Source organism: Octopus sinensis, linkage group LG10, assembly GCF_006345805.1.
Source record: "Octopus sinensis linkage group LG10, ASM634580v1, whole genome shotgun sequence".
NCBI classification, from domain to species: domain Eukaryota; kingdom Metazoa; phylum Mollusca; class Cephalopoda; order Octopoda; family Octopodidae; genus Octopus; species Octopus sinensis.
In genome coordinates, this window is record NC_043006.1 from 66,059,863 (window position 1) to 66,087,283 (window position 27,421).

The following is a 27,421-nucleotide window of genomic DNA, read 5'->3' on the forward strand; positions in this document are numbered from 1 at the left end:
ATGAAATTGTATCAATTCTATCCATCCGTAGATTCTCCTTCTCATAACTTTTTCTGTTTGTCTTCGGGAGACGGAAGCTAAAGATATTTCCCAGAATTCCATTCACCAGAAACATGACGAAAATGTCTGAACAGGTAAGAAACATCTAGTTAATATTACAATAATAGCAAATACTCTGGCAATAAACAGAGACACATATGTATATGCATGCATTGCGCAGGGACGGTTGTCTTTGAAAATACAAAAACAACAGTGTTTTTTATATTATCACGGTTTGTTTTTCTACGCTAAAAGAGGGACATCAGTTCCATCATTTCAGAAGTGCAAGTCACTGTGATGTGTTTTGTTTTGTACCGGTATTTAACTCCTGCTCACTCCTGCTTGAGCACACACCTATAGTCAAAGACGTTCCAGTTGTGACCACCCTGTTTTTGTGTATATCTATAGTCGCACTCTCTACTATATCCTTCCCTTTGTTTCCTTTTTTAAAGATGGCAGGATGTGACTTGTCTGCTATTTCTACCACCGGTCAAGTACTGCATAGCGACTCCTTTGTTGCTGTTCCTTATGTTTCTTTTTAATTTGAGCCTATCGAATCATTTGACAATCACCCCCTGTGGTTCTTGCCTTTGTTCTTATTTATCTTTCCCCTGCCTCCAGTTCATTCATTATCCAACAGACCCCATATATGTTCTAGTTGCAGCCATCCCACTTTTTTCCTCAGATATGATGCCCAGGATTAGATTCGGTCTTTTCCTTCCCCTGTTTTTGTTAAGACGGAAGCGTGCTCCAGCATATCTTGACTCAAATACATCCCAACCTTGATTATTCCGTCTTTTTCCAGACAATGTACCTGGGACTACATTAGCTAGTGTTTCCATTTTTTTTTAACAGTGTGTAATTTAAAGAGTCTGTTATTTCTAGCAAAGTAGTGTGACCGCGTTAAGGCACATTCTCATGTGAACAGCTGCTAATTAATTGATCAGTGAAATTTGTAATGGTTGATGTGTCAGAACTGTTTATTTGACTGAGTGAGAAAGAATGCTATATGACTGATTAGCGGTAACTCCTTCGCCAACGTATTACATACAGCAACTGGCTTTGAATCACTGTTTACCCTTTCTACTTCTGACACAACTGCAGTGGCCTCTGTTTCTCCAAAGAACATAAATAATAATGGTTGCAAATTTTGGCCCAAGGCCAGCGATTTCGGGGGAAGAGAAAGTTGATTGCATCGATCTCGGTGCTATGCTGGTATTTATTTTATTGACCCCAAGTCACAAAGATAAAGACGAGCACCGCTGAATATGAACTCTGAACATGAAGACAAACAAAATGCTGTTAAATATTTTGTCCGGCATGCTAATGAGCAGAGGTAAAGCATATGTACACCACCCGTTTTCGGCGTAACAAAAATCTTAATCCTAACCCCTAACCCTAAACACCAGGTGTGTGTTTACTTACGACTACTAATGTTTCTGCCAGCTCTCTACCTTATAAATAATAATATTCCTTTCTTCTATGGAACCTAACCCTGAAATTCTGAGGGAGGGTGTAAGTCGATTACACTGATCCCAATACGCAACTGGTACTTACTTTATCGACACTGAAAGGATGAAAGGCAAAGTCAACCTTGGTGGAATTTGAACTCAGAACGTAAAGACAGACAATGCTATTAGACTAACGATTCTGCTAGCTTACTGTCTTAGAAATAATGGTAATAATAATGATAATATACCATGTCTCTCTAGGCCTATCTGTCACATTAAATGCTAATGCTAGTTCTGCAGGACTCCCTTTTCCCCTTAGGAGCCTCAGACGAAGTACACTTTATTTCAAGTACTTAGATCAGGTCTGATGATAGATTCTGTGGTAACTCATCATTTGTCGTTTCTTCATTATTTTCACTTTGGTTGGTGGACACCCTCCATCTCCTTGCTTTTGTGCGGTTTACTCTCTTGCATACATTTGAGCCATATCTTGGGTCCAACTTCCTTTGCTCAGACTTAGTGATCCTGCAAAAAGATTATGAGAACCGTGTTTAAATTAAATAAATGAGACGGAGAAAAAAAAAAAGGCACTCAGTGTATGTATTAAGAGCTCATTAATTTATTTAAAGCTGTGACCCACCCCACCCCAAGTACTTCTAAAAATGTTTCTGTTGAAATGAGTTGTGACATCACTGATGTCAAGCTGTACAGGCCTTTGCCTTTCCCTTGGATAATATTGGTGGTGTGAAGAGGGGAGGCTGGTTTGCATGGGCGACTGCTGGTCTTCCATAAATAGCCTTGCATGGACTTGTGCTTCGGAGGGGAACTTTCTAGGTGCAATCCATTGGTCATTCATGACTGAAGGGGGTGGGGGGGTGTCTTTACCCTATATATATATATATATATATATATATATATATAAAATATGTATATATATAACCAGGTTTCAGAAGATTTGCTCTTTAAGTAATATGGTGATGTGAAAAAAAGAGAAACCCTTTCAGAATAAAGTACCCTTCTAACATACATGTCTAATACTATTAATTATAATTTTGTATTCTTTGTAGAAAATGGAGATTGATGAGGTTCCTATCCAACAGGATGGGATAAAGTCATATTATATCAGCAAAACTGAAGAGCTTCAAGTAAGTTTCAGATTTATTTTAGTTGTTGTACAGCTCCAGGTCAGCCCTGATTCAGCAGGCTTAGAATCAAAGGTGTTATAATCACATTTCATCTGTTGTATCCTCTGGCTTTCTTCAGGTGCCCGTCTTACGGGGTAACCTTGTGGGTGGTTTCTTTTCTTTCCATGGAAGCTTTGAGAAGTGGACAGTAAAATGTGTCATCATCATCATTGTTTAACATCTGCTTTCCATGCTGGCATGGGTTGGGCGGTTTGACTGACGACTGGTAAGCCGGGAGGCTGCACCGGGCTCCAATCTGATTTGGCAAGGTTTCTACCACTGAATGCCCTTCGTAATGCCAACCTCTCTGAGAGTGTAGTGGGTGCTTTTTATGTGCTAGTGGCATGGGAGCCAGTCAGGTGGCACTGGTATCAACCAAGCTCGAATAGTGCTTCTTACGTGCCAACAGCATGAAAGCTAGTCAGGCGGTACTGGCATCAACCACTCTCAAATAGTGCTTTTTATGTGCTACCGGCATAGGCATCGGCCATGCTCAACTGGTGCTTTTTACATGCCACCGGCCACAATGATGATTTCACTTGACTCAACAGGTCTTTTCAAGCACAGCATACTGCCTGATGATTGAAGGGTATTTTTAAACAAGCTGGTTATGTGACACTGGCATCAACCAAGGCTACGATCTCACTTGGCTTGCTGGGTCTTCTCAAAGTAGAACATATCTCCAAAGGTCTCGGTTGCTTGTCATTGACTCTGTGAGGCCCAACGTTTGAAGGTTGTGCTTCACCATCTCATCCCAGGTCTTCTTGGGTCTACCACTTCCACAGGTTCCCTCCTCTTCTAGGATGTGACACTTTTTTACATAGCTGTCCTCATCCATACACAACACATGACCATACCAGCACAGCCGTCTCTCTTGCACACCATATCTGATGCTTATGTCCAACTTTTCTCCCAGGGTGCTTACACTCTGTCGTGTATGCACACTGACATTACATATCCAGCAGATCAAACTAGCTCCATTTCTTTCAAGCCTATGCATGTCCTCAACAGTCATGGCCCTTGTTTCACTGCCATGTAGCATGGCCTTTCGCACACATGCATCATACAGTCTACCTTTCACTCTGAGTGAGAGGCCCTTTGTTATCAGAAGTGGTAGGAGCTTCCTGAACTTTGCCCGGCTATTCTTATTGGTGAACTGATCATAGGTGAACCCCTACTGCTACACAGAATTCTTCACTATACTCATTGCCATCTTATAGACAGCATCCCTGTACATGGCTTGTACAACTCTCACCAACCACTTATCTATCCCTAGTTTCCACATTGACCACCTGATAAGGGATTAGGGGATCCTGTCAAAGGCTTTCTCCATGTCAACGAAAGCCCAAGTACAGAGGTTTATCTTTGGCTAGGAATTTCTCCTACAGCTGTATTACCAAAAATATAGCATCAATGGTGCTTCTTCCTGGCACAAACCCAAACTGCATCTCTTAACTAACTCTCTCCCTAATTAGTTTGGCTATGACCTTCTTTGTGGCTTTCATTACCTGATCCAACAATTTGATACCTCTATAATTATTCCTATCTAATGCATCACCTTTACCTTTGTAGCAATTGACTATGGCGCTGCTACACCAGTTATTGGGTATGACTCCTTCATGTATCACCTGGTTGACTATATGGGTGACTAGACTATAGCCTACACCGCCAGATATTTCTCACCCATGACATCATGATTCTCTCTCACACGCTGTTTAGATATATATATATATATATATATATATTTATGGGATAATATATATATATTATCCCATAAATAATGTGGTTCTTTTCAATTGCATGAACTAGAAGCCGGGGTGGGATGGGATAAACTACCTGCATCAACTTGCTATAAAAGCAGGTAGTAATTTTACCATGTCCCTATTCTTTGTGCAAGTTTTGAAGAGTGCTGTTCAATTTTTAAGTTATTTTTGAAAGCTATAATGAAAGTGACAAAGCATATTCAGCATATTTTGCTTTATGAGTTCAATAAAGGCAACAGCACAACAGAAAGTGTGAGGTATATTAATACAGTATATAAGGGTCAGACAATATGCGTAAGATAGTGTCAATGGGAGTTCCAGAAATTCCGACCTGGAAACTACAGCCTAGAAGATGAGCCTTGTCCTGAAAGATGTGCAGAGCTTGACGAGGATGTCCTGCAAACCCTGGTGGAACAAAATCCCATCATAACTGTTGAGGAACTAGCAGAGATGCTTGCATTTGGTCATTCAACGTGTCATTCAAGTCAGCGCTTGAAGGAAAATGACCGTCTTTGGTTTCAAGATGAAAGGTGTTCTATCAAGATAATCATTGGCTGCATACAGCGGGGATGACATTCGAAAGGCTGGAGCAGTTTGAATGGGAAATAATGTCCCACCCCCCATATTCACCAGACAATGCCCCATCTGTTCTATATTTAAGAAATGAGGAATTATGTACATTATTTACAATTGACAGATATTTGTCCTCATCTTGTTTGTTAACACAATGTTTCGGCTGATATACCCTCTAGCCTTCTTCAGGTGTCTTGGGGAAATTTTGAACCTGGGTTCTCATTCCTAAGGTATTTTTCGATGTTGTTATTATTATTATTATTATTATTATTATTCAGGTCATTACGCCATATGCCCACAGGCATATGGCGTAGTGGTTAAGAGTGCGGGCTACTAATCCCAACATTCTGAGTTCGATTCCAGGCAGTGACCTGAATAATAACAACAACAACGAAAAGTACCATTGGAATGAGAACTCAGGTTCAAAATTTCCCCAAGACACCTGATGAAGGCTGGAGGGTATATCAGCTGAAATGTTGTGTTAACAACAAACAAGATGTGGACATATATCCGTCAATTGTAAATAATGTAATGTCCCATCTGTTATTTATTCCGCAGTCTTTAAAATCATTTGGATGGAAAAAATATGAATTCTGTAGATGACTTAGTGGAGAAGTATTTTTCATCATGAACAAGTGAATTTTGGAAGAGGAACCCTGCAAGTCCATCAGATAGATGGAAGAGCATTGTAGAAAATGGAAGAGAGTTTATTTTAGATTAAAAAAGAACTTTATTTTAATTTTGAAAAACAGAAATATAAAAAAAACGTGTAATTTATGGGACGACCCGCCAGATCAGATTGGAGTCTCATGCAGCCATCTGGTTTGCCAGACTTCAGTCAAATCGTCCAACCCATGCTAGCATGGAAAGCGGACGTTAAACAATGATGATGATGATGAATATCATCATTAGCATCATTTAATGTCCGTTGTCCACACTGGCGTGGGTTGGATGGTTTGACCAGAGCTAGCAAGGTGGAGAGCTGCACCAAGCTTCAGTTGTCTGATTTGGCATGGTTTCTACAGCTGGATGCCCTTCGTAATACCAACTACTTTATTGAGTGTACTGAGTGCTTTTTACATGGTACCAGACACACACACACATGCATGCGTGCATACACACACACACACACATGATGGATTTCTTTCAGTTTCCATCTATTCAATCTAGGACTATAATAGAAAGTACTTACTCCAGGTGCTGTGTTCTGGGACTGAACCCCAAACCTTGCAGTCATGAAGCAAACTTCTTAAGCACTCAACAACTATGCCTATTGTATAATAATTCTAAAATAACTTCACCTCAATCTCTACAGCTGAATAAGTGACTCCTGTTGTCTAATTATTCCTCAATTATATTTTCAGTTGATTGTAACAGAAAAGACGCAAAATTTGCGCCGACTGGAAGCTCAGCGGAATGAACTGAATGCTAAAGGTATGTCAATTGTTTGTGATAGGTGTGTCTATTGTGTCATCTTTATAATTATTGGCCTCAGCTGTACATAATGAATCCAATGTTTCATAAAAGGATTTTGTTCTTATTGCCGTAGACATTCCTGTAAGGCAATCCTTGTCATCTCTCATTTCGTTGTCTTCTATCTCAGTTGTGCTTTGTCTCTGATCAAGATGTATAAATGTACCCCCAAAAAATTTTCACTCCCATCTTCAATTCTCAAATATCTGCCAGTTAGAAAAAAACACCATCCAGTCTGTATTATCTAAAGTAAAGAAACACCCACTCCTAAAAAAAAAAGAAAAACGAAAATAAAACCCAAAATCCTAAAAAAACTGCACTCTGTGAATGGTATTTTAAACCACTCTATCTGATTATGAGAACATTGTTTGAAAACAATTATTTGAATGGAAAATTATATGAATGAAAATTATTCAAAAGGACAATTATACTAAACGTTAATTATTTCTAAATTTTTTTTTTATATTATTTAAGCAAAAATGATAAAATCAAAAATCTAGTACACAAATTATATATATTTCGAAAAATTGTTTTGTGAATAATTGTTTCTGAACAATTTTCATGATACCCTTTATAATTTGTTTGTCACTTGACCACGGCCATGCTGGGGCACCACCTTGAACAATTTTTAGTCGAACGAATCAATCCAGTATTTCTTTTTTTTTTTTTTTCTAAGGCTGGTACTTATTCTATCAGTCTCTTTTACTGCACTGCTAAGTTACAGGAACATACACAAACCAACACCAGTTGTCAAGCAGTATTGGGGGACATACATACACACACACACACACACACACACAGAGACATGTAATGTCTGCAACAACATTGGTGCCAGACTATATTCGTCCAAATTGGTGGCCTTGAAAAGTCTTTGTTCTGAGTTCAAATTCTGCTAAAGTTGTCTTTCATTGTTTTGGGGATCGATAAATTAAGTACCAGTGAAACACTGGGGTCACTGTAATTGACTATCACAGCCCTCAAAATTTCAGGCCTTGTGCCTGTAGTAGAAATTATTATTATTATTATTATTATCAAGGTGATGAGCTGGCAAAACTGTTAGCGTGCCAGACATAATGTATACCAGAATTTTGTCTGTCTTTATGTTCTGAGTTCAAATTCCACTGAGGTCAACTTCACTTTTCATCCTTTCAGGGATTGATAAAATAAATACCAGTCAAGTACTGGGACTGATATGCTTGACTTCTCCATCCTTTCAGAAACTACTGTGTGCCAAAATTTGAAATCATCATCATCATCATTATTATTATTATTATTATTATTAAGGCAGTGATTGGGCAGAATTGTTAGCACACCTGGTAAAATCCTTAGTGGTATTTCATCTGCCATTACGTTCTGGGTTCAAATTCTGCTGAGGTTGACTTTCAGGGTTGATGTAACTGACTCATTCCCTCTCCCCCACCAAAAGTTACCCATGTGCCAAAATTTGAAAACATTGTTAAAAGGCAGTGAGCTGGCAGAATCGTTAGCATGCCAGATGAAATACTTACTGGTATTTCACCTGTCACTATGTTCTGAGTTCAAATTCTGCTGAGGTCGACTTTGCGTTTCATCCTTTCGGGGTTGATAAATTAAGTACCAGTTGAACACTGGGGTTGATGTGATTGTCTCATCCCCACATCACCCAAGCTGCCCTTGTGGCAAAAATATGAAATAATTATTATGAATTGTAATTATCATTTTAACATTCATTTTTCCTTGCCTGTATGGGTCAAATTGGATTTATTAAGGCAGATTTTCTACAGCCAGGCGTCCTTCTTGTCACCAATATTCACCTGTTTCTAAGCAGGGTTATATGTCCCATGGCCAGACATACTTATGTAGAATATTGTATGATTGACAATCATTTATGTACAACTTTCATAGGTTGTCAAGACAAACTGGCACTCCGTCGGTTATGATGATGTGGGTTCCAATTTATCCGATCAATGGAACAGCCTGCTTGTGAAATTAACATGCAAGTGGCTGAGGACTCCAGAGACACGGATAGCCTTAATGTAGTTGTCTGGGAGATTCCGTGTGACATGGCCCTTTGAATTACAGGTTCAACTCATTTTTGTCAGCTGATTGGATTGGAGCGATGTGAAATGAAGTGTCTTGCTCAAGGATACAACATACCGTCGGGAATTGAACTCATGACCTTACACTCATGAGCTAAATACCCTAACCACTAAGCCACCCCCTTTCACTGTTAAAACAAAGAAACACATGCCATGGGCCTTTTTCAGTTTCTGATTATCAAATCCTCTCAAGGTTTTATTGACCTGGGGCTATAGTAGAAGACACTTGCCCAAGATGCCACACAATGGGACTGAACCTGAGGCCATGTGGTTGGGAAGCAAACTTCTTGACCATGCAGCCATTATTACTATTATCATAAATAATAAGAGGTTAATTTTTACCTCCACCTCTTTGATGGTTGTTTGACTTTTGGAGTTGACAGCTGAGGTAATTGCTTTTCTCTGGCACCAGGTGGAGCTAAGAACATTCATTGATTGCTGTTGCTGAGCCCCATGTCAACCGAGATGTTATTTAAACTCTGGTCAACTTTGATTGAGCAAATTTTTGATCAAGGGCATTCCAGCCCCAATTATCCAGATTTTTCTTATGTGTAGAGAAGGGTGTGATTTGCAGGAAATTAGGCTGCTATTTTTAGCAGGTTGGTCACTTACAGCCACTTCTCCTTTGACTCAGCTATACTGTTGTTGTTGTTGTACAGTAACATTGGTCCCTTGATTGCCTTTAATTGCAGTTCGCATGTTGCGGGAAGAGTTACAGCTGTTACAAGAACAAGGGTCATATGTCGGGGAAGTTGTCAAACCTATGGACAAGAAGAAAGTTCTGGTGAAGGTAGGTTAGTCTTTCTTAACACCTCTCTATGCGTTAGTGTGTGAGAACAGTGTTGTTGAACTTGTGTAGTCCAAGGTTGGCCCTTATTTATTAAGGGCCGCAGTAGGGAGAGTATTGTTGTAGTTGCTTAGTCAAAAGTTGGCTCTGAATTGTTAAGGGCCACAGTGGAGAGACCACAGGTGATGTTTATCTCAGAGGTCTTGGTCTTTCGTCATTGCCTCTGTGAGGCCCAATGTGCCACTGGCACAGGTATCACAACTACAATATCCATTTGATTTTTATTTTGATGTTGATGTACTTGACTCAATAGGCCTCCTCAATTATAAAGAGAAATAAGAGAATAAAAATATGTCAAGACTCCATTGAATGAACAGCACATGGAATTAATGTCTCCACACTATCCATTTGTAATAACAAAATATGAACTCCTGTCAGAGTTTACATACCATGGACAAGCCGCCTATCTACCCCATTCTACACAGCACATTCCTTGGGTAATGGAACTGCAATTGTAACATCCAACCTATATTTTTATTCTCTTAATTTCCCTTTATACTTTCTATATCTCTCCCTTTCCAAAATAACTCCTTATATTGAACTCTACTATTTCTTTCTATTTAACTCTCATATCGTCTCTGATGAAGGGATATCCCTCATATCCCTGAAACAGCTGTAAGACAACATCTCTCTTTATAAATGACCTAGAAATTTCACACAGCCTTGGCTTTGTTGTCTCATCTTATTTAACGTATACATGCTCACACACGACTTGAATTAGACTCCTCACTCATACTATCGAACCGGGAGTCTAACTACGGTCCTTCTGTAGCACTTACATAGCCTCACCTGCCTTTTGGATCTTCTGGATACCAAAACTCCTCACACACATACACACACACACATTTATGCATATACACACATGCATGCATTACTGAATTACCTTCCTTAACATTACAGGTACACCCCGAGGGAAAGTTTGTTGTCGATGTGGACAAGAACATCGACATCAATGATGTCACTGCAAACAGCAGAGTTGCCCTGCGCAATGACTGTTACACTCTGCACAAAATCTTACCCAATAAAGTAAGTGACCACTGTTTCCTTGTTTCTTTTCTTTTTTCTTTTCACTATAATCATCATCATCGTAATGTATAGAAACATTTAAAAAATTTATGTATGTCTGTATTTAAATGTATAAGCATTGGCTGTGTGGTAAGTGGCCTGTTTACCAACCACATGGTACTGAGTTCAGTTCCACTGTGTGGCATCTTGGGCAACTGTCTTCTACTATAGTCTTGGGCCAACCAAAGCCTTGTGAGTGGATTTGGTAGACGGAAACTGAAAGAAGCCTGTCATATATATATATGTATGTATATAAACTGTGGCACTCCATTGGTTATGATGACGAGGGTCCCAGTTGATCCAATCAATGGAACAGCTTGCTTGTGAAATTAACGTGCAAGTGGCTGAGCACTCCACAGACACGTGTTGCCTTAATGTAGTTCTCAGGGAGATTCACCATGGCACAGAGTGTGACAAGGCTGGCCCCTTTGAAATACAAGTAGAACAGAAACAGGGAGAAAGAGTGAGAGAAAGTTGTGGTGAAAGAGTACAGCAGGGTTTGCTAACCCCCCTGCCGGAGTCTCGTGGAGCTTTAGGTGTTTAGGCTCAACAAACACGTTTGGTCTGGGAATTGAAATGACGATCCTATGACCATGAGTCCACTGCCCTAATTACTGGGCCATTGTTCCTCCACATATATGCAGCAAATATTCTGCTCAATACTACAGATTTGCTTGTTATTTGTTTGACCTTAACCAGTTGAACATGTCCCTTGGTGGCTGACGATATGTGCATCTCTGTTCATGTGCAGAAGTAGCCATGTGTTGAGAGTAATTCTTTGGGGTTTGAATAATTCACCTCTGGAGACATGGTTGTTTTGTTCAACATCCTTAAACAACTCTTATTCAGGGACTGTTTGAGTGGGATGGGCTACTTGGCCTGAAGAAAATTCTAACTGGGCCCCCACCTGCAAGGTCATGAGCAGTTTATCATGATATGAGATCACCATGTCGCACACATGTGGTAGTGATGCATGTGCCTGGTGCACTCTTATCAGGCAGGTAGTCATGATGGCTATATTGGACTTTGTCTATTTGTATCCCAATGTTACTTTTATAGCATGCATTGCTCTCTCATTCAATAATAATAACAAGAGCACTCAGAGAGTGTAAACCTTCACCAAGGCAACACCAACGTCCTCTCAATGATTAGCTGGAGATGATTTTTAAAATGAGAATATCTGAAATAAACTCGACTGCTCTCACAAATGAGATTACTAAAAATGAACCTGACTGCTCTCAAAAGTTTAAAAAAAAAATAAAGGAAAAATAATCCATAATCCTTGTCCAGTACTGGATTGATCCCCAAATCTAACCAGTTTGTGCTGGTCATGAGGCCAAACATTCCTGAAAGTTTCATCTGAATCCATCCAGCAATTCTTGAGATATCTTGTCCATGGACAAACAAACACGACTGAACACAATACCTCCACCTTTGCTAAGGCGGAAGTAATAATAATAATAATGATAATAATAATAATAATGATAATAATAATAATATTATTATTGAGTATAGCAATATGAAGTTTTGCTTTATCTTCCAGGTCGACCCATTAGTGAGTTTGATGATGGTGGAGAAAGTTCCAGACTCTACTTATGAGATGGTTGGTGGACTTGATAAACAGATTAAAGAAATCAAGGAAGTGATAGAGCTGCCTGTGAAACACCCAGAACTCTTTGAAGCTCTTGGCATTGCTCAACCAAAGGTAAGCATGTAATATTTTCCATGTCTAGATGGTGCTCTGTCTCATCTCATTTCAATCCTGTGTGTGTGTATACACACACGTACATTTTTATTCTTTTACATGTTTCAGCCATTTGACTGTGGCCATGCTGGAGCATCACTTTATAGGGTAGTTGAAGAAATCCCCTCCAGGACTTTGTAAGCCTAGTACTTATTCTGTTGGCCTTTTATGCTGAACTGCTAAGTTACAGGGATGTAAACACACCCACATTGGTTGTCAATCAATGGTGGGGAGACACACATACATGATGGGCTTCTTTCAGTTTTTGCTTACCAAATCCACTCATACAGCTTTGGTCAACTTGGGGCTTATAGTAGAAGACACTTGCCCAAAGTGCCATGCAGTGGGACTGAACCCAGAACCATATGGTTGGGAAGCAAGTTTACCACACAACCAATCCTGCCCCTATATATATATATATACACACTTGTAACTGTATCAACCAGTTTTGAATGATGCTTCCCTCACTGGCCAGGCCAGCAACCCTCTTGACTGAAATGGCAGTCCATTGCAGGGTCACCCCATTGACAGCTGAGTGGACTGGTGCAATGTGAAATGTTCTGTTCAAGAACACTTTGTACCTTCTGGTCTGGGAATCGAAATCATGATCTCGTGATCATAAGTGCAATCCTATGATGGCAAGGCCATGTGCCCTCATATAAATGTATTTACTATTTTGTCAACCTTGTAATGGAGAGTTAAGTTTTCCTGGTCAGGAGTGGTTGGCATTGGGAAAGGCATCCAGCTGTAGAAACTTTGCCAGATCAGATTGGAGACTGGTGCAGCCTTCTGGCTCGCCAATCCTCAGTCAAACCGTCCAACCCATGCCAGCATGGAAAGCAGATGTTAAATGATGATGATAGCAGGAATTAACTTTAGAGCTAAAAGAGCTGGAAGAAATGTTGCAAGGCCATTTCTGTCTAAAATTTTTGTGGTTCTGGCAATCTCTCTAGAAGAGAAGAAATTTTAATAATTGTGTAAGAAATTAAACAAATAAATTTTGTTAATCTGTGTATATTACTAAAAAATGTCTGATTCTCTTTTCAGGGAGTACTTTTATATGGCCCACCTGGCACAGGTAAAACCCTGTTGGCCAGAGCTGTAGCCCATCATACAGAATGTACTTTCATCAGGGTATCTGGTTCAGAATTAGTGCAGAAATTTATTGGAGAAGGTTCCAGAATGGTACGGGAGCTTTTCGTCATGGCCCGGTAAGATTCTGTTGAGACAATGGGTGATGCCTCTTACTCCTTAGTTGTCCCTTAGAGCTGTGTTTGATTTAACCCCTCCACCACCATCGAAGAGAAATTATTGATCAAATGTTAAAACAAAAATATAATGACTGGAAACAACAATTTTTTATACATATCTTACTTTCCGACATACAAGTCGATGTAGTATATAGTGTAAATATTTAAACATTATCATTATCTTTCCAAATCCTGCTGCATTTCACCTGGAATTTTTGGTCCTCCAAAATTGTCTTGGTGTATAAGTCGACCCTTACCTATCCCCTCCCCTCTTTTTTTGCTGTAAAATTCGACTCCTATGCTGATATATGTGGTCAATATTCAGGGTGGTGAGTTAGCATGCCGGTTGAAATGCTTAGCAGTATTTTGTCTGCCATTATGTTCCGAGTTCAAATTCCACCGAGGTCAACTTTGCCTTTCATCCTTTCGGGGTCAATAAATTAAGTACCAGTTGCATACTGGGGTTAATCTTATTGACTGGCCCCTCCTCCCCCTAAATTTTGGGCCTTGTGCCTAGAGTAGAAAAGATTAAATAAGAACCAATTATGCACTGGAGTCGATGTAATCGACTTAATGCCTTTGTCTGTCCTTGTTTGTCCCCTCTATATTTAGATCCCCTGTGGGCAATAAAGAAATAAATATTCAGTATCTTGTACAAGTGTCCAAGACACTCTTCTGTGGAATTGGGTCCCAAGCTAACCAAAGGTTTAGGAGTGAATTTGATTGATGGAAACTGAAATGAGCCTGTAATGTGTGTGTGTGTGTATATTTTTTAGCTCATAGATATAGCTGTTATTTCTAGCACTTCAAGCGACCACCCATATGGTTTCTTGTTTAATACGACCAAGTTTTCTTGATGTTTGATGGAGTCTGCTAAGAGATGAAAGCCACAACATCTAGGGTAAATGAGATATAACCACACTTGTTACTTTATCTCTTATTGGATATCCTTACTCAGTGGGAGATATTCAGCAACAGTACTCTAGAGTAAAGATTATTTGCCAACATAATGTGGCAGTCCTGGTTTATGATTAATGTTGCTGTAATTTAGCCCCAGGAGACATTGTATCCAGCTGGCTATACAACATGATCTGTGTCCTTATATTTTGAACAAAGGCATTTATCACCCCAACTTGACTCAAAACAATATCTGTGTATTCCAGGTCAAAAAGGGAAATAACCCAGGAATCGTGATACACAGATATTGTTTTGAGCTGAGTGGGGTTACTAAATGCCTTTATTCGAAAATATAAGGACACAGATTGTGTTGTATAGCCAGCTGGAGACAATGTCTCCTGGAGCTAAATTACAGCAACATTCGTTCTAAACCGGGACTGCTATGTTATTTTGGCAAATGATCTTTACTTTGGATATCTTTGGTAAATCACATAATTATCCTCTTCCTCATACGATCATCACCACCTTCATTATCCTGCTGTCCAAATGGTTCTTTTCTTTGCGATACTTTATACCTTTACCTGATATTTTTTCCCATTCACCCTTCAAAAAAAAAAAGAGTTTATTTTTTTTAGTTCACTCACCTCTTCTGTTACCATTTCAGGGAACATGCTCCGTCTATAATATTTATGGATGAGATTGATTCTATTGGCTCTTCACGTTTGGAAGGAGGATCTGGTGGTAAGTGCTTTTATTGTTCATCAGACAGTACAAACACACACACGTGTACATTTACACTCATGCATGTGTGTGCAGAAATATACACATACAGATAGAAAGCGGGAGAGAAAGAGAGACATTGCTGTTTGTTAATTGAATATGATTAACATAAACACTTTCCTTTTCCTCATGCACACAGGGGCAGGCATGGCTGTGTGGTAAGAAGTTTACTTCCTAACTACATGGTTCTGGGTTCAGTCCCACTGTGTGACACCTTGGGTTGACCAAAGCCTTGTGAGTGGATTTTGTAGATGGAAACTGAAAGGAACTTTGTGTGTGTGTCTCAATGTGATAACTGGTGTTGGTATGTTTAGATCACTGTAACTCAGCAGTTTGGCAAAAGAGACTGACAGAATAAGTACCAGGTTTAGAAAGTTAAAAAGGGACTGAGGTTGATTCATTTGACTAAAATTCCTGAAGGCGGTGCCCCAGCATGGCCTCGGTCTAATGACTGAATCAAGTAAGTGATAAACAGAAAACACAATCGGAAATATGCTCTCACACACACAGAGATACTAGCAGTCAGAGAAATGGGGAAGGAGAGAATCATCATTGCCGTTTAACGTCCGTTTTCCATGCTGGCATGGGTTGGACGCTTTGACTGAAAACTGGTAAGTGAGGGAACTGCACCAGGTTCCAATCTGATTTGGCATGGTTTCCACAGCTGGATAACCTTCCTAACGCCAACCACTCCAAGAGTGTAGAGGGTGCCTTTCACATGCCATTGGCACGGGTACCATTGACGTGACACCACCATTGGCCAGGACCGTGATCTCACTTGGCTTGACAGGTCTGCACAAGCACAGTATACCCTTTTCTACTCTAGGTACAAGCCCCGAAATTTTTGGGGAGCCGACCAGTCGTTTAGATCGACCCTAGTATGCAACTGGTACTTAATTTATTGACCTTGAAAAAATGAAAGACAAAATCAACCTCGGTGGAATTTGAACTCAGAATGTAAAGACAGGAAATACCACTAAGCATTTTGCCTGGCCTGCTAACGTTTCTGCCAGTTCGCTGCCTTTTACAAGCACGGTCTATGACCAAAGGTCTAGATCACCTGCCACTGTCTCTGTGAGGCTCAATACTCAAACGGTGCTTTTCACATGCCACCAGCACAAGTGCCCGTCAGACAGCACCAACATCGACCACTCCTACGGTTTCACTTGACCTGACAAGTCTTCTCAAGTACAGCATATGGCCCAACATCTGAGTGGTGCTTTTTACGTGCCAAACACGCGACACAGGCATTGACAACTAATCTCACATGCCTTGATGGGTCTTCTCAAGCACGGCGTATCGCCAAGAAATATTAAAACGTCTGTGAAATAAGCTGATGTCAAATCAGCAACGTAAGCCCCCCTCACACATATATGCTTGTGTTGTCGAGTTTTCTTGCTCCGACCTCATGTGATAGTTGTAAGCGGGCCAAAGGGTCAAACCAAATCGTTTCATACTTGACGCCGCCAGAAGAATAAAAGACGTGAAAGTTGAATCCACGAGGAGTTGAACTCGGAACATAAAGGGACATAACTCTATTTTGAAGTACTATTGTCTGGTACTCCACTGTACGAAAGCAGTATCAAAATTTAGTGTACTTTTTTTTAAAAATTATTCATCGCCTTGAAGAAGCAGAAGTAACATTATTTTTAAATATTTCGTTGTCACAACCGTTGAACATTGCTTATTTCGTGTTGTTGCCATCGCGTTGTATATTTTATCACATACAAATTATTCCCCTTGGAAAGCATAAAAAAAAAAATAAATGTATGATGTAAGGGAAGCTACTCCTGTTTTTGACATTTCGTTTAGCAATATTTTCGGATTGGCTGCAGTCACATTGCCTCAAATATCCGTTAAATTAACCCTTCCACCGATGTAGGAGAAGGTTCTAAAGGAAAATGTTTCTTGAGAAAAAAAGATGGAAATTTTTGAGTGAGATATAGAATTGGGTGGGCAAGTAGAATTGTGCGATACTTTTTAATAGGTAGATGAATGTGACATAGAGATAACTAGAAGGGAGTACAAGAGGTGAAGGTTTTTGATAGTGTATGTGTACTTTAATAGTTGAGAGGAAGAGCAGCAGTTCTTTATAAATGTCTTCCAACCAAACAGGGTCAGATGGAATTTAAGTAGATTTTTTAATTTAAAAGGGTAGAGTGTGATGTCAAAGTGATTTAGCTGCTTTTGCCAGCATAGATTTAATGTTGATGTTGTTGTGTGTTTCTGTTACAGGCGACAGTGAAGTACAGAGAACCATGTTGGAATTACTGAACCAACTTGATGGGTTTGAGCCAAAACAAAACATAAAGGTAAGCCCCCCCGCCCCTCCACATATATGCTTGTGTTATTGAGTTTTCTTGCCCTGACATCATGTGATAGTTGTAAGCAAGTATCATAATGCAAGCAGTGTTGTTTGTTTGCAATATTCTGTGAAAATATTTCTGGTTGTGGGGGAATATTATCTTACATGGGAACAGGTGAGGGTTGCTGACAGGAAGGGCATCCAGCTGTAGAAAATCTGCTTCAGTAAACTGTCTGACCCATGCAAGCATGGAATAGTGATGTCATGTCAACAAGACAAACACACACATACATATAGACTCAAACTCACACCCACACGATGGGCTTCTTTCAGTTTCTGTTTACTAAGTCCACTCTCAAGATTATTGTTGGGCCAGGGCTATAGTTGAAGATGCTTGTCCAAGGTGCCATGCAATGGGACTGAACCCGGAACCATGTGGTTGGGAAGCAAACTTCTTACCACACATCTGCATCTACATGTATGAGGTCTGATGAAAAAGTATCATGACTGTTACTATAGTAACAGAGCTAAAGCACTCAGAGTGAAGACGCTTGGCACAGGTTGACCTTGAATGCATGCACACTGTTCTATCCTTCTTGCTCACTTCTGTCGTTTATATCGGTGTTTGAGAAAGATTGGCTTTCAGTTGTGCAGGATCTCATTGATTGTGTCAAGAAAGACATAAACGTCTTGAAAACAGTCATAACAGGTGACAGACCATGGGTACACAGCCATAACCCCGAAACTAAGGTGAAAATGAAATCCCACTTGAAAGGAACAACTTTCCAAGATGTTCTATATTTTAGAGATGAGGAATTATTTACATTGGACGGATATGTGTCCTCATCTTGTTTATTGTTACCACAACGTTTCGGCTGATTTACTCTCCAGTATTCATCTGGTGTCCTGGTAGAATTTTTGAATCCAACCCTGGGTATAGCTGATCATGTATGGAAAAGTGGAGACCACCTTCCACTGTGAGATGAAGTTAAAATAATAGACAGAGGACACCACTGGAAAATATGAAAACTAAAAGAAGCAGTGCGTATGCTAGGACACAATAACCTCCTAAGCAGACCTAGTGCAGATATGAGTAGAAAATGGGCACCGGTCTTAATAGGTTTATAAGCCCTAAAATTCACTCTATAATTGCCCATGGGTATATAGCATAATGATTAAGTGTGTGGGCTACTAATCCCAAGATTGTGAGTTCTATTCCAGGCAATGCCTTGAATAAATAATAATAATAACATCAGCAAAAAATACCTTAAGAATGAGAACCCAGGATCGGGTTCAAAATTCTATCAGGACACCGGATGAAGGCTGGTGAGTAAATCAGCCGAAACATGGTAACAACAAACAAGATGAGGACACACATCCGTCTAGTATGAATTAGCATTCCAAGATGTTGAGAAAATCCATGGGAATGCTACAAAGTAGCTACTCACTGTCCTGAAAAATGGAGTTGCAGGAAGGCTTCCATCAACACGGATGATGATGGATAAAGTGTGTGGCTTTAGAAAGAGAGTATTTTAAGGAGATTAAATGGTGAATTGATAGGTATTGTAGTTTTCTTTTTATAGTATCAGTCTTGATACATTTTGATAAAACCATGTACAGTTGAACCTTGATTGGCTCCTCTGCTGGTGACATGTAAAAAGCACTATCTGAACATGGCTGGTACCAGGGCTGTCTGACTGGCTCCCATGCTGGTGGCATGTAAAAAGCTCTATCCAAACATGGCCGTTGCTGGTGGCATGTAAAAAGCACCCACTACACTCTCGGAATGGTTGGCATTAGGAAGGGCATCCAGCTGTAGAAACATTGCCTAATTAGATTGGAGCCTGGTGCAGCCACTGGCTTTCCAGACCTCATTCAAACTGTCCAACCCATGCCAGCATGGAAAGCAGATGTTCAACGATAACAATGATGTTACATTTAGTTTCTCTATATATACACACATCCACAACCCTCCGAAGTATATGGGCACAAAAGCAGAGCTGATGGCCGTCTGTCTATCTATGTATCTATCAATCTATATATGTATGTCTCATTTGTAAATATATAAATACAAATTACATATCGAGTGTGTATGTATTATATTAATGTGTTATATAAATATGTTCAATGTCGTGTTTGTATTTTTCTGATTAGGTCATCATGGCTACCAACAGAATTGACATCTTGGACCCTGCTTTGTTGCGTCCTGGACGTATCGACAGAAAGATTGAGTTCCCTCCACCCAATGAAGAGGTCAGTCTGTACAACATTTCTTTACTTCATGGTCATTTCTCCTTCCTGTTGTTATTATTGTTGCTAAAACTGAGGGACTGGAGCAAGATATGGTTCTCTGATCCATTGGATCCTGTCCAAACAGCCAACCCATGACGGCATGGAAGATTGGATGATTGTGTATGGGTATCTTTCAGCTTCTTTCACTAAATCTACTCATCAAGGCTTAGATTGGAAAAGATATTTTCCAGGGCCTATTGGAAAAGATATTTGCCCAAGGTGTGCTGTGGGACTGAACCTGGGATTAGTCTGTAGCTATAGTAGAAGGCATTTGCCCAGGGTGTCACTTGGGGGCATTGAACCCCAAATCACATGGTTAGGAAGCAAGCTTCTTAACCACACTGCCACATCTGACTATTATAATGATAATATCAAAAGCAAATTTGTCACCCGCTCAGCCATACCTGTGTGTGCACATGGGGTGTGTGTGTGCATGAATATGCATGTTTGTGGCTGCCCATTATCTTGATATTCTGTACATGCTGCAGACCATATCAATGACATTATTTACATTCTGCCATGGAAACATGTTTGGCTTTTGAACTGCTCATTGTTTGAAAGATCGTGGGAAATGCTACCCTTACTGTGAAGCCTCAGTGAGTCAAGTTTGAACTCAGCTAAATGGGGGAAGAAAAAATAGATGCTAAAGCAATGATATCATCATCATTCACATGGATCAGATGGAATCTGTTGTGGCAGATTTTCTGTGGCTGGATGCTCTTCCAATCATCAACTTTCACCTATTTCCAGGTAAGGAGACATTTCTTCATGGCCAGACTTGTTTTTCACAGAAAACTGGAAATGAACAGCATCACTTGTATGATGGTGATAGTTATTTACAACCAGCACATGATATCAAGACAAGCCCTGCTCCTTCTAGGCTTCTTCCAGTTTACTAAATCTACTCACAAGGCTTTGGTGAGTCTGTAGCTATAGTAGAAGACATTTTCCCAAAGTGTCACGTGGGGGCATTGAACCCAAAACCACATGGTTGGGAAGCAAGCTTAACCACACTGTCACATCTGGTGACTGTTATAATAATATGAAAAGGATAATGAGCAAGAAAAAAAAATTTTGGGTGAGATTGTTGTTAGGGAGGGCAACCAAATGAGAGAATTCTGGATAAAGAACAGATCTCCTCCACTGGTGACTCTCCTCTCTTGAAATATCAAATATCATGTATGAAATTGCCATCTTGAAACCCTTTTTCTATTTTATGGTTGGTGGAGGAGTGGCAGTAGTGGTGAGAGGTGTCAGTGTGTTGTGGATGGAGGAGTGATGGTGATGGAAAGGTGACAGCACTTTATGGTGTGTGCGGTGGGGGACAGGTGGTGATAGTGATGAAGTGACAACACTCCATAGCTGGAGGAGGTACTTCATATTGTTGCTGTTACATATACAGCTCCAGTTTCTCTAGTAAAAAGCATTTCCTTCACACATGTACATACACACACACACATATATAGAGAAGATAAAATAAGTGTTGTATTGGCAAGATTGATTTTCAATTTTCCAGATATTATATTTTATTAATTACATTATTGATTACCTTTACAACAAAGACAGCAATTGTAATGACAGCTGTAACAACAACAACAATAATAAAGGTAGCCACTATCAGCAACAACAACAACCATCACAATATTTAAATTTTTTTAATCTATTTTTTATTTGTTTTGTTATGTTGGACTTGTTATCTCATTAGAGATAATAGGATGATTGTATGGTTATGTGTGGATCTATTAACACACACACACACACACGCATATATATATATACACACCCATGTGTAAATATGTGTTATAATTTACACATACATATATGCACACAGTTAAGATCTTGGATTTGCATTACTCCACCCCACCACCACCACTATCATCATTATCACCATGGTAATTACCTGTGCCCTCATCATCATCATCTTAATCTTTATTACCTTTCCATTCTCTTGTTAATTTTCCCAGTTGTTAAGTTTCATTGGTCTGCAGCACATGTGTATGCACACACACACAGTCCCTTTATGTTAATCCCCTTGCATCATTTCGTCTGTAGAGCCCAACATCTTTAGCTCTAATGATGTCATTTCCTTCCCTCTGGGCCCTTTGTTGTCTCTATCTCTCTGATCCCCTCTAACATGTATACCCCTTTGCCATTCAAACCAGCCATATCCGGTCTAAATATTTTACCAGTTTGATGTTGAAACTGGCCAGATCCAGCCTCTCATGTGTACCCTACAATATCATTCTAAAAAAATAAACAATCACATCATTGAAAACTCTGAGGTAATTAATCCCTCATTAATTCAAATCAATGTGAATAAACAGGCACTGAATTTGACAGAGTAATCTGAATGCTAGAGGGATATACAGGTATACCTCGGCTTAAGTTGTTTCAATTTAAGTCGTTCTCGATGATACGTCGTTTTTCAAAATTAATATATGGAAAAATTTAAATCAAATCTAGTCATTTTACTCGACTTTACGTCTGCCCGCTACAGATATTTGAATCGTAAAATCACTAGAAAACCATTAAAAGTACATTCAATCATGTTACTATACTCTCTTGACCATCTTCCTTATCACTATACTTCATGCCATGCTTCACACTGAGAAGACTATCAAATGGTGACCACATAGCAGTCACCTAGCCACACCATTCACCACTGTGTGTGTGTATCAAGGGTTCTCAAAATCTTTTGGGCTGCTGCCTCCTTGACACTCAGGCCACACTCTAGTACCCCCACCCCCAACTTACCATCACAAATAAGAGAAAAGCATATAAAATCATGTTAAAATATGTACAGTAAATGTTAAGATAGACAACATAAAGTAGTGTAGCTTAGTGGATGAAATCATGAAATCAGCTGTGTTGTCTTATTTATCGGTCTTTCGGAGCTCATATTGCACTGTAGTTCCAATATCTACTGCTAGTGATTGTTTTGAATTGGGATTTGTTTACATGTGTTTATCGGCTACTTTCTCATTCATTTGTGACTTTATTTTTTGCCCCCATGACTCCTAAGAAAATTCATAGTGAAAGTACTAAGCGTCTATGACAAAATGCCATGATAAAGGTGAAATAGTAGTAGCAGTTGCACGATCTTTTGGGATGAGTCGGACAACTGTATTAACGACTGTACATAATAAGGACAAGATTTTAGTACATATCAAATCTGAAGCCCCCGGGAATGAAGAACACTGTTATCAATAAGAGGCAAAATCTTTGAAGAAATGGAAAGTCTTCTTTCTCTTTGGATTGTTAGGTTGAATTGTCAGCACACTGCTATTAGTCAAGAAATCATTCAAGAGAAAGTGTTGTCTTTATTTGAGGACCCAAAGAAAAAATATCCAAATGAGAGAGATGTAGAGTTCAAAGCAAGTCAAAGATAGTTCATGAGATTTAAGTACAGAACTGGGAATGGTTATTATCAGTTTAGCCAAGTTTAGACAAGTAAATTTGGCCTAGCCTTGAGGTATGCCTGTACATTGTTGCTGGATTGCTCTACCATCAGGAAAAAAAATGTTTCTACCATAGGATGGATGTGATCTGCCAAAATGCTTAGAAAATCCTTGGTACTCATTTCGCTATTTGTAATTTCTTTTTCAGGCTCGTTTAGATATTTTGAAGATTCACTCACGGAAGATGAATTTGACACGTGGAATTGACCTGCGGAAGATTGCTGAGATGATGCCTGGTGCTTCTGGTGCCGAAGTCAAGGTAAGTTATATGGACAGAAAGTTGTGGTCAGTTTGGAATTTTGGCTTGTGTGTGTGTGTAAATCAATATAACATAAATCTACATTGTAGACTTAGAAACACGTCAATTGTAACTGTATCTCTGCAGATTGTATAAAAATGATGAATAGCCTTAATCAGTTTTTAACTTTTATTGGGATCTCATCAGGGGTGTTTACATCACTTGACCTATCCCAGAGAAACAAGTAGTCATTCTGTTTATATACACATCAAATCTGGTAGCTTCAGAGAACTGGAGCAACTAATTTGCATACCATTAGTAGTTTTTAACATGTAATTAAAACTCACTGAAAACCATGTGTATACATGTGGGAAATTATATGGAAGTACTGTGTATTCATGTAACCATGTATTTGGATGTGTGTGTGCATATATGTACACACACACATAGCCATGTATGTGTGTGTGTGTGTGTGTATATATATATATATATATATATATATATACACAGACACACAAAACTGCATGTGTGTGGTTAGGCAGTGTAGATGCTAATGCAGTGCATAGAGATTCCAGTTGATGTTGCAACCATATTTGTACTGTTTCCAGGGTGTATGTACAGAGGCAGGGATGTATGCTCTACGAGAGAGACGTGTCCATGTCACCCAGGAGGATTTTGAACTTGCAGTTGCTAAGGTAAGCCTCTCTTACTATCTTCCTTCCTGTGTGATGGCCACCACCCATTCCATCAGCTTAGTTCTTTTGTGCTTTTTTTTCTCGTATTTTTACCACTAACATTTTTCTCTTGTTTAACTGTTCCTTCAGTTTATCTTCTGCCACCAGATCCTCTTCATTTGGTCATTTATTCTCAACACCACACTTGTGCAAGTATTTTCGTTGGAGCAATTCTGTGACAGCTAGATAGATACCACATCTTCCTTGCACCATCTCCACTATACTCTCTTGACCATCTTCCTTATCACTATACTCCATGCCATGCTTCACACCGAGAAGACTATCAAATGGTGACCACATGGCAGTCACCTCTAGCCACACCATTCACCACTGTGTGTGTGTGTATATATCAAGGGTTCTCAAACTCGTTTGGGCTGCTGCCCCCTTGACACTCAGGCCACACTCCTAGTGCTTCTACCCCCAACTTACCATCACAAACATAGACCTCTTTCTGAAGTAAATTCAAAGCAACTGTATTTCACAAATAAAACTTAACCTAACAAACCCATTATTTTGTTGTTTTTACATGAATTGTTACCCCATTATCACCCCACTTTTTTTCACCAACCCTTTAGGGGTAACACCACTCACTTTGGAAACCACTGGTGTATATGGTGGAAGAGAACTAGTGACTGAATAAGACCACTTCCTGAACTCAGTAAGTCCATGTAAATGATCTGAGAGTTCAAGAAATTCCTGTGCAAGAATTTCTTTTGAGTGAACAAAGTATTGTTCCCAACTTTGATCCTCCATAAATCCTAAATTTTATTTTAGAATTAATGGGAGCAACTGTCTATGAAGACTCATATTGTAATTAAACGCTTGAAATGATGAGTAGATAGACAGTCAACAACTAATGAAGGGTCGTTTCTGTGCTTACTTGTCCCGATTTCCATTTTTTCTCTCGTTTATGTATTTAACTCATTTGTCTACGTATTTCATTTTGTTGATGTCCTGTACTCATATATATATATGTATATATATATATCAGTGTTTGTTTTTGCGTAGATTACAGGAAAAGCAATTTGACATAAAAGAATTGCTCTACTTCTTGGATAATCTATATTATCTTTTTACTTGGGGAGTGGCTAAAGTTTTGGTCTGCTAACCTTTGTCAGGCAGTCCGATGGAAGCTAGCAGGCCAAAACTTTGAGGTTACTGTCAACTGCTTGCCATGTAACTATATTTTTAATTGTGATAAACTACAGCTGTTAACAAAAACAGTATCATCCTCTCGTAAGATTTCCACATTAAGTCCTAATGCATATGTTGTCAGGGAACAATAAAAAATAAGAACCTACACTATCCTAGGTTAACAAAACAAGAGAAAAAAAAATTAACCTAATTGAGGGACCTCCCTCATCAGCTGCCAATTGGATACCATTGTGGTTTCAACACCTTTTTTAAAAATCTCTACATATGTATTGTATAATATATATTTCAGGTGATGCAGAAGGACTCCGAAAAGAATATGTCCATCAAGAAACAGTGGAAATAAATCACTCATGATGAAGCATCTTCGACAGTTGCAGTTACTATTAAGTACCATCATTATAATTATTGTGCATCACAACAGAAGCAGCAGCAACCAAACTTTCTTGTACTGAATGGTGGTGGATGTCTGTGGATGTGTTTGATATATATATTAAAGATCTTAGTGTATAGCTATGTGTAATATATATATCTATATAAAATGTGTGTCTATAAACACATTCACATATGTTTTATTATATAATTGTTGACACCAGACACTGGTGATGTGAAAGGTGACTGCTGTTTTCTTCCCTTCATCTTGTCTTCATCTTTTAGAATTTATTATATCACTACAACAAGAAAACAACAAAAAAAACTGTTTCAATAATAAAGACATATATATATATATATCAAATATATATACACATATGTATATACATTTACTTTGTGTTTTTGTTCTTTACGTTGCTTAATTTTTTTTTTTTGTGGACATATTTGTTCCTGTGTGTATGTTATATATATAACCAAAAGGCACAGTTGTGGCTGTGTGGTTAAGAAGTTTGGTCCCCATCTACATGATTTTAGGTTCAATCCAGCTCCAAGTAAATGGATTTGGTTGATGGAAATTGAAAGAAGCCCATCATATATGTGTGTGTGTGTTTTATTTGTTTCAGTCATTTGACTGCAGCCATGAAGGATTTTAGTCAAATTGACCCCAGGACTTATTTTTTAAAACCTAGTACTTATTCTATCAGTCTCTTTTGCCATATGGCTAAGTTACGGGGACATAAAGGCACTAACATCGGTTGTCAAGCAGTGATGGAGGGACACAGACATACACATAGATACATACATAAATATATAAGATGGGCTTTCAGTTTTTGTTTACCAAATCCACTCACAAGGCTTTGGTCAGCCCGAGGCTTTAGAAGACACTTGCCGAAGGTGCCACGCAGTGAGATTGAACCCAGAACCATGTGGGTGGGAAGCAAGCTTCTTATTACACATACATATATGTACATACTTACATAAACTGTGTGAATATGTACGTATATTCTTTTCTACTCTAGGCACAAAGCCTGAAATTTTTAGGGAGGTGGGGACTAGTCAATTAGGTTGACTGCAGTACGCAACTGGTACTTAATTTATCGAGGATAAAAGGCAAAGTTGACCTCAGCAGAATTTAAACTCAGAACATAAAGACAGACGAAATACCGCTAAACATTTTGCCCGGCGTGCTAATGTTTCTGCTAGCTCGCTACTGTGTACATATATTCTTTTCTGCTCTAGGCATAAGGCTTGAAACTTTTGGGGAAGTGGCCAATCGATTACATTGACCCCAGTATGCAACTGGTACTTAATTTATCCAGCTCGCTGCCTTGTATGTATATTCATTATTTACATTTGACTGATATTTGTCCTCATCTTGCTTGTTAACATAATATTTCGGCTGATATACCCTCCAGCCTTCATCAGGTGTCTTGGGGAAATTTCGAACCAGGGTTCTCATTCCTAAGGTATTTTTTCAATGTTGTTATTATTACTATTATTATTATTCAGGTCACTGTCTGGAATTGAACTCGGAATCTTGGGGTTAGTAGCCCGCGTTGTGTTAACAAACAAGATGAGGACAAATATCTGTCAAATGTAAATAATGTGCATAATTCCTCATCTCTTAAATATAGAATTGTTTGTATACTGTATACTTGAAAACAAGTGAGGTTAAGTGACAGGATGGTCAAGCAGTTGAAGAAAATCTACCTCAATAAATTGGGTG

The 27,421-nt window shown here is 39.1% G+C and overlaps 1 protein-coding gene across 1 annotated transcript; it reads left to right on the plus strand.

Annotated features, from left to right (window-relative positions):
* On the plus strand, positions 1 to 26,044 carry LOC115216591 (26S proteasome regulatory subunit 8). Its single transcript, XM_029786057.2, has 13 exons — positions 1 to 134; positions 2,558 to 2,635; positions 6,375 to 6,444; positions 9,254 to 9,351; positions 10,309 to 10,434; positions 12,017 to 12,178; positions 13,265 to 13,428; positions 15,029 to 15,105; positions 17,380 to 17,456; positions 19,604 to 19,702; positions 23,348 to 23,458; positions 24,046 to 24,132; positions 25,616 to 26,044. The coding sequence occupies exons 1-13, from the start codon at positions 114 to 116 to the stop codon at positions 25,667 to 25,669; spliced, it is 1,224 nt and encodes a 407-aa protein (XP_029641917.1). The 5' UTR covers positions 1 to 113; the 3' UTR covers positions 25,670 to 26,044.
* The last annotated feature ends 1,377 nt before the right edge of the window (positions 26,045 to 27,421 follow it).

Excerpts from the sequence above, each read along its gene's own strand:
- LOC115216591 (XM_029786057.2), top strand. The coding sequence starts at position 114 with ATGACGAAAATGTCTGAACAG. Across the intron at positions 2,636-6,374 it reads GCAAAACTGAAGAGCTTCAA|TTGATTGTAACAGAAAAGAC; the intron begins GTAAGTTTCAGA and ends TTATATTTTCAG. Across the intron at positions 17,457-19,603 it reads AGCCAAAACAAAACATAAAG|GTCATCATGGCTACCAACAG; the intron begins GTAAGCCCCCCC and ends TTTTCTGATTAG.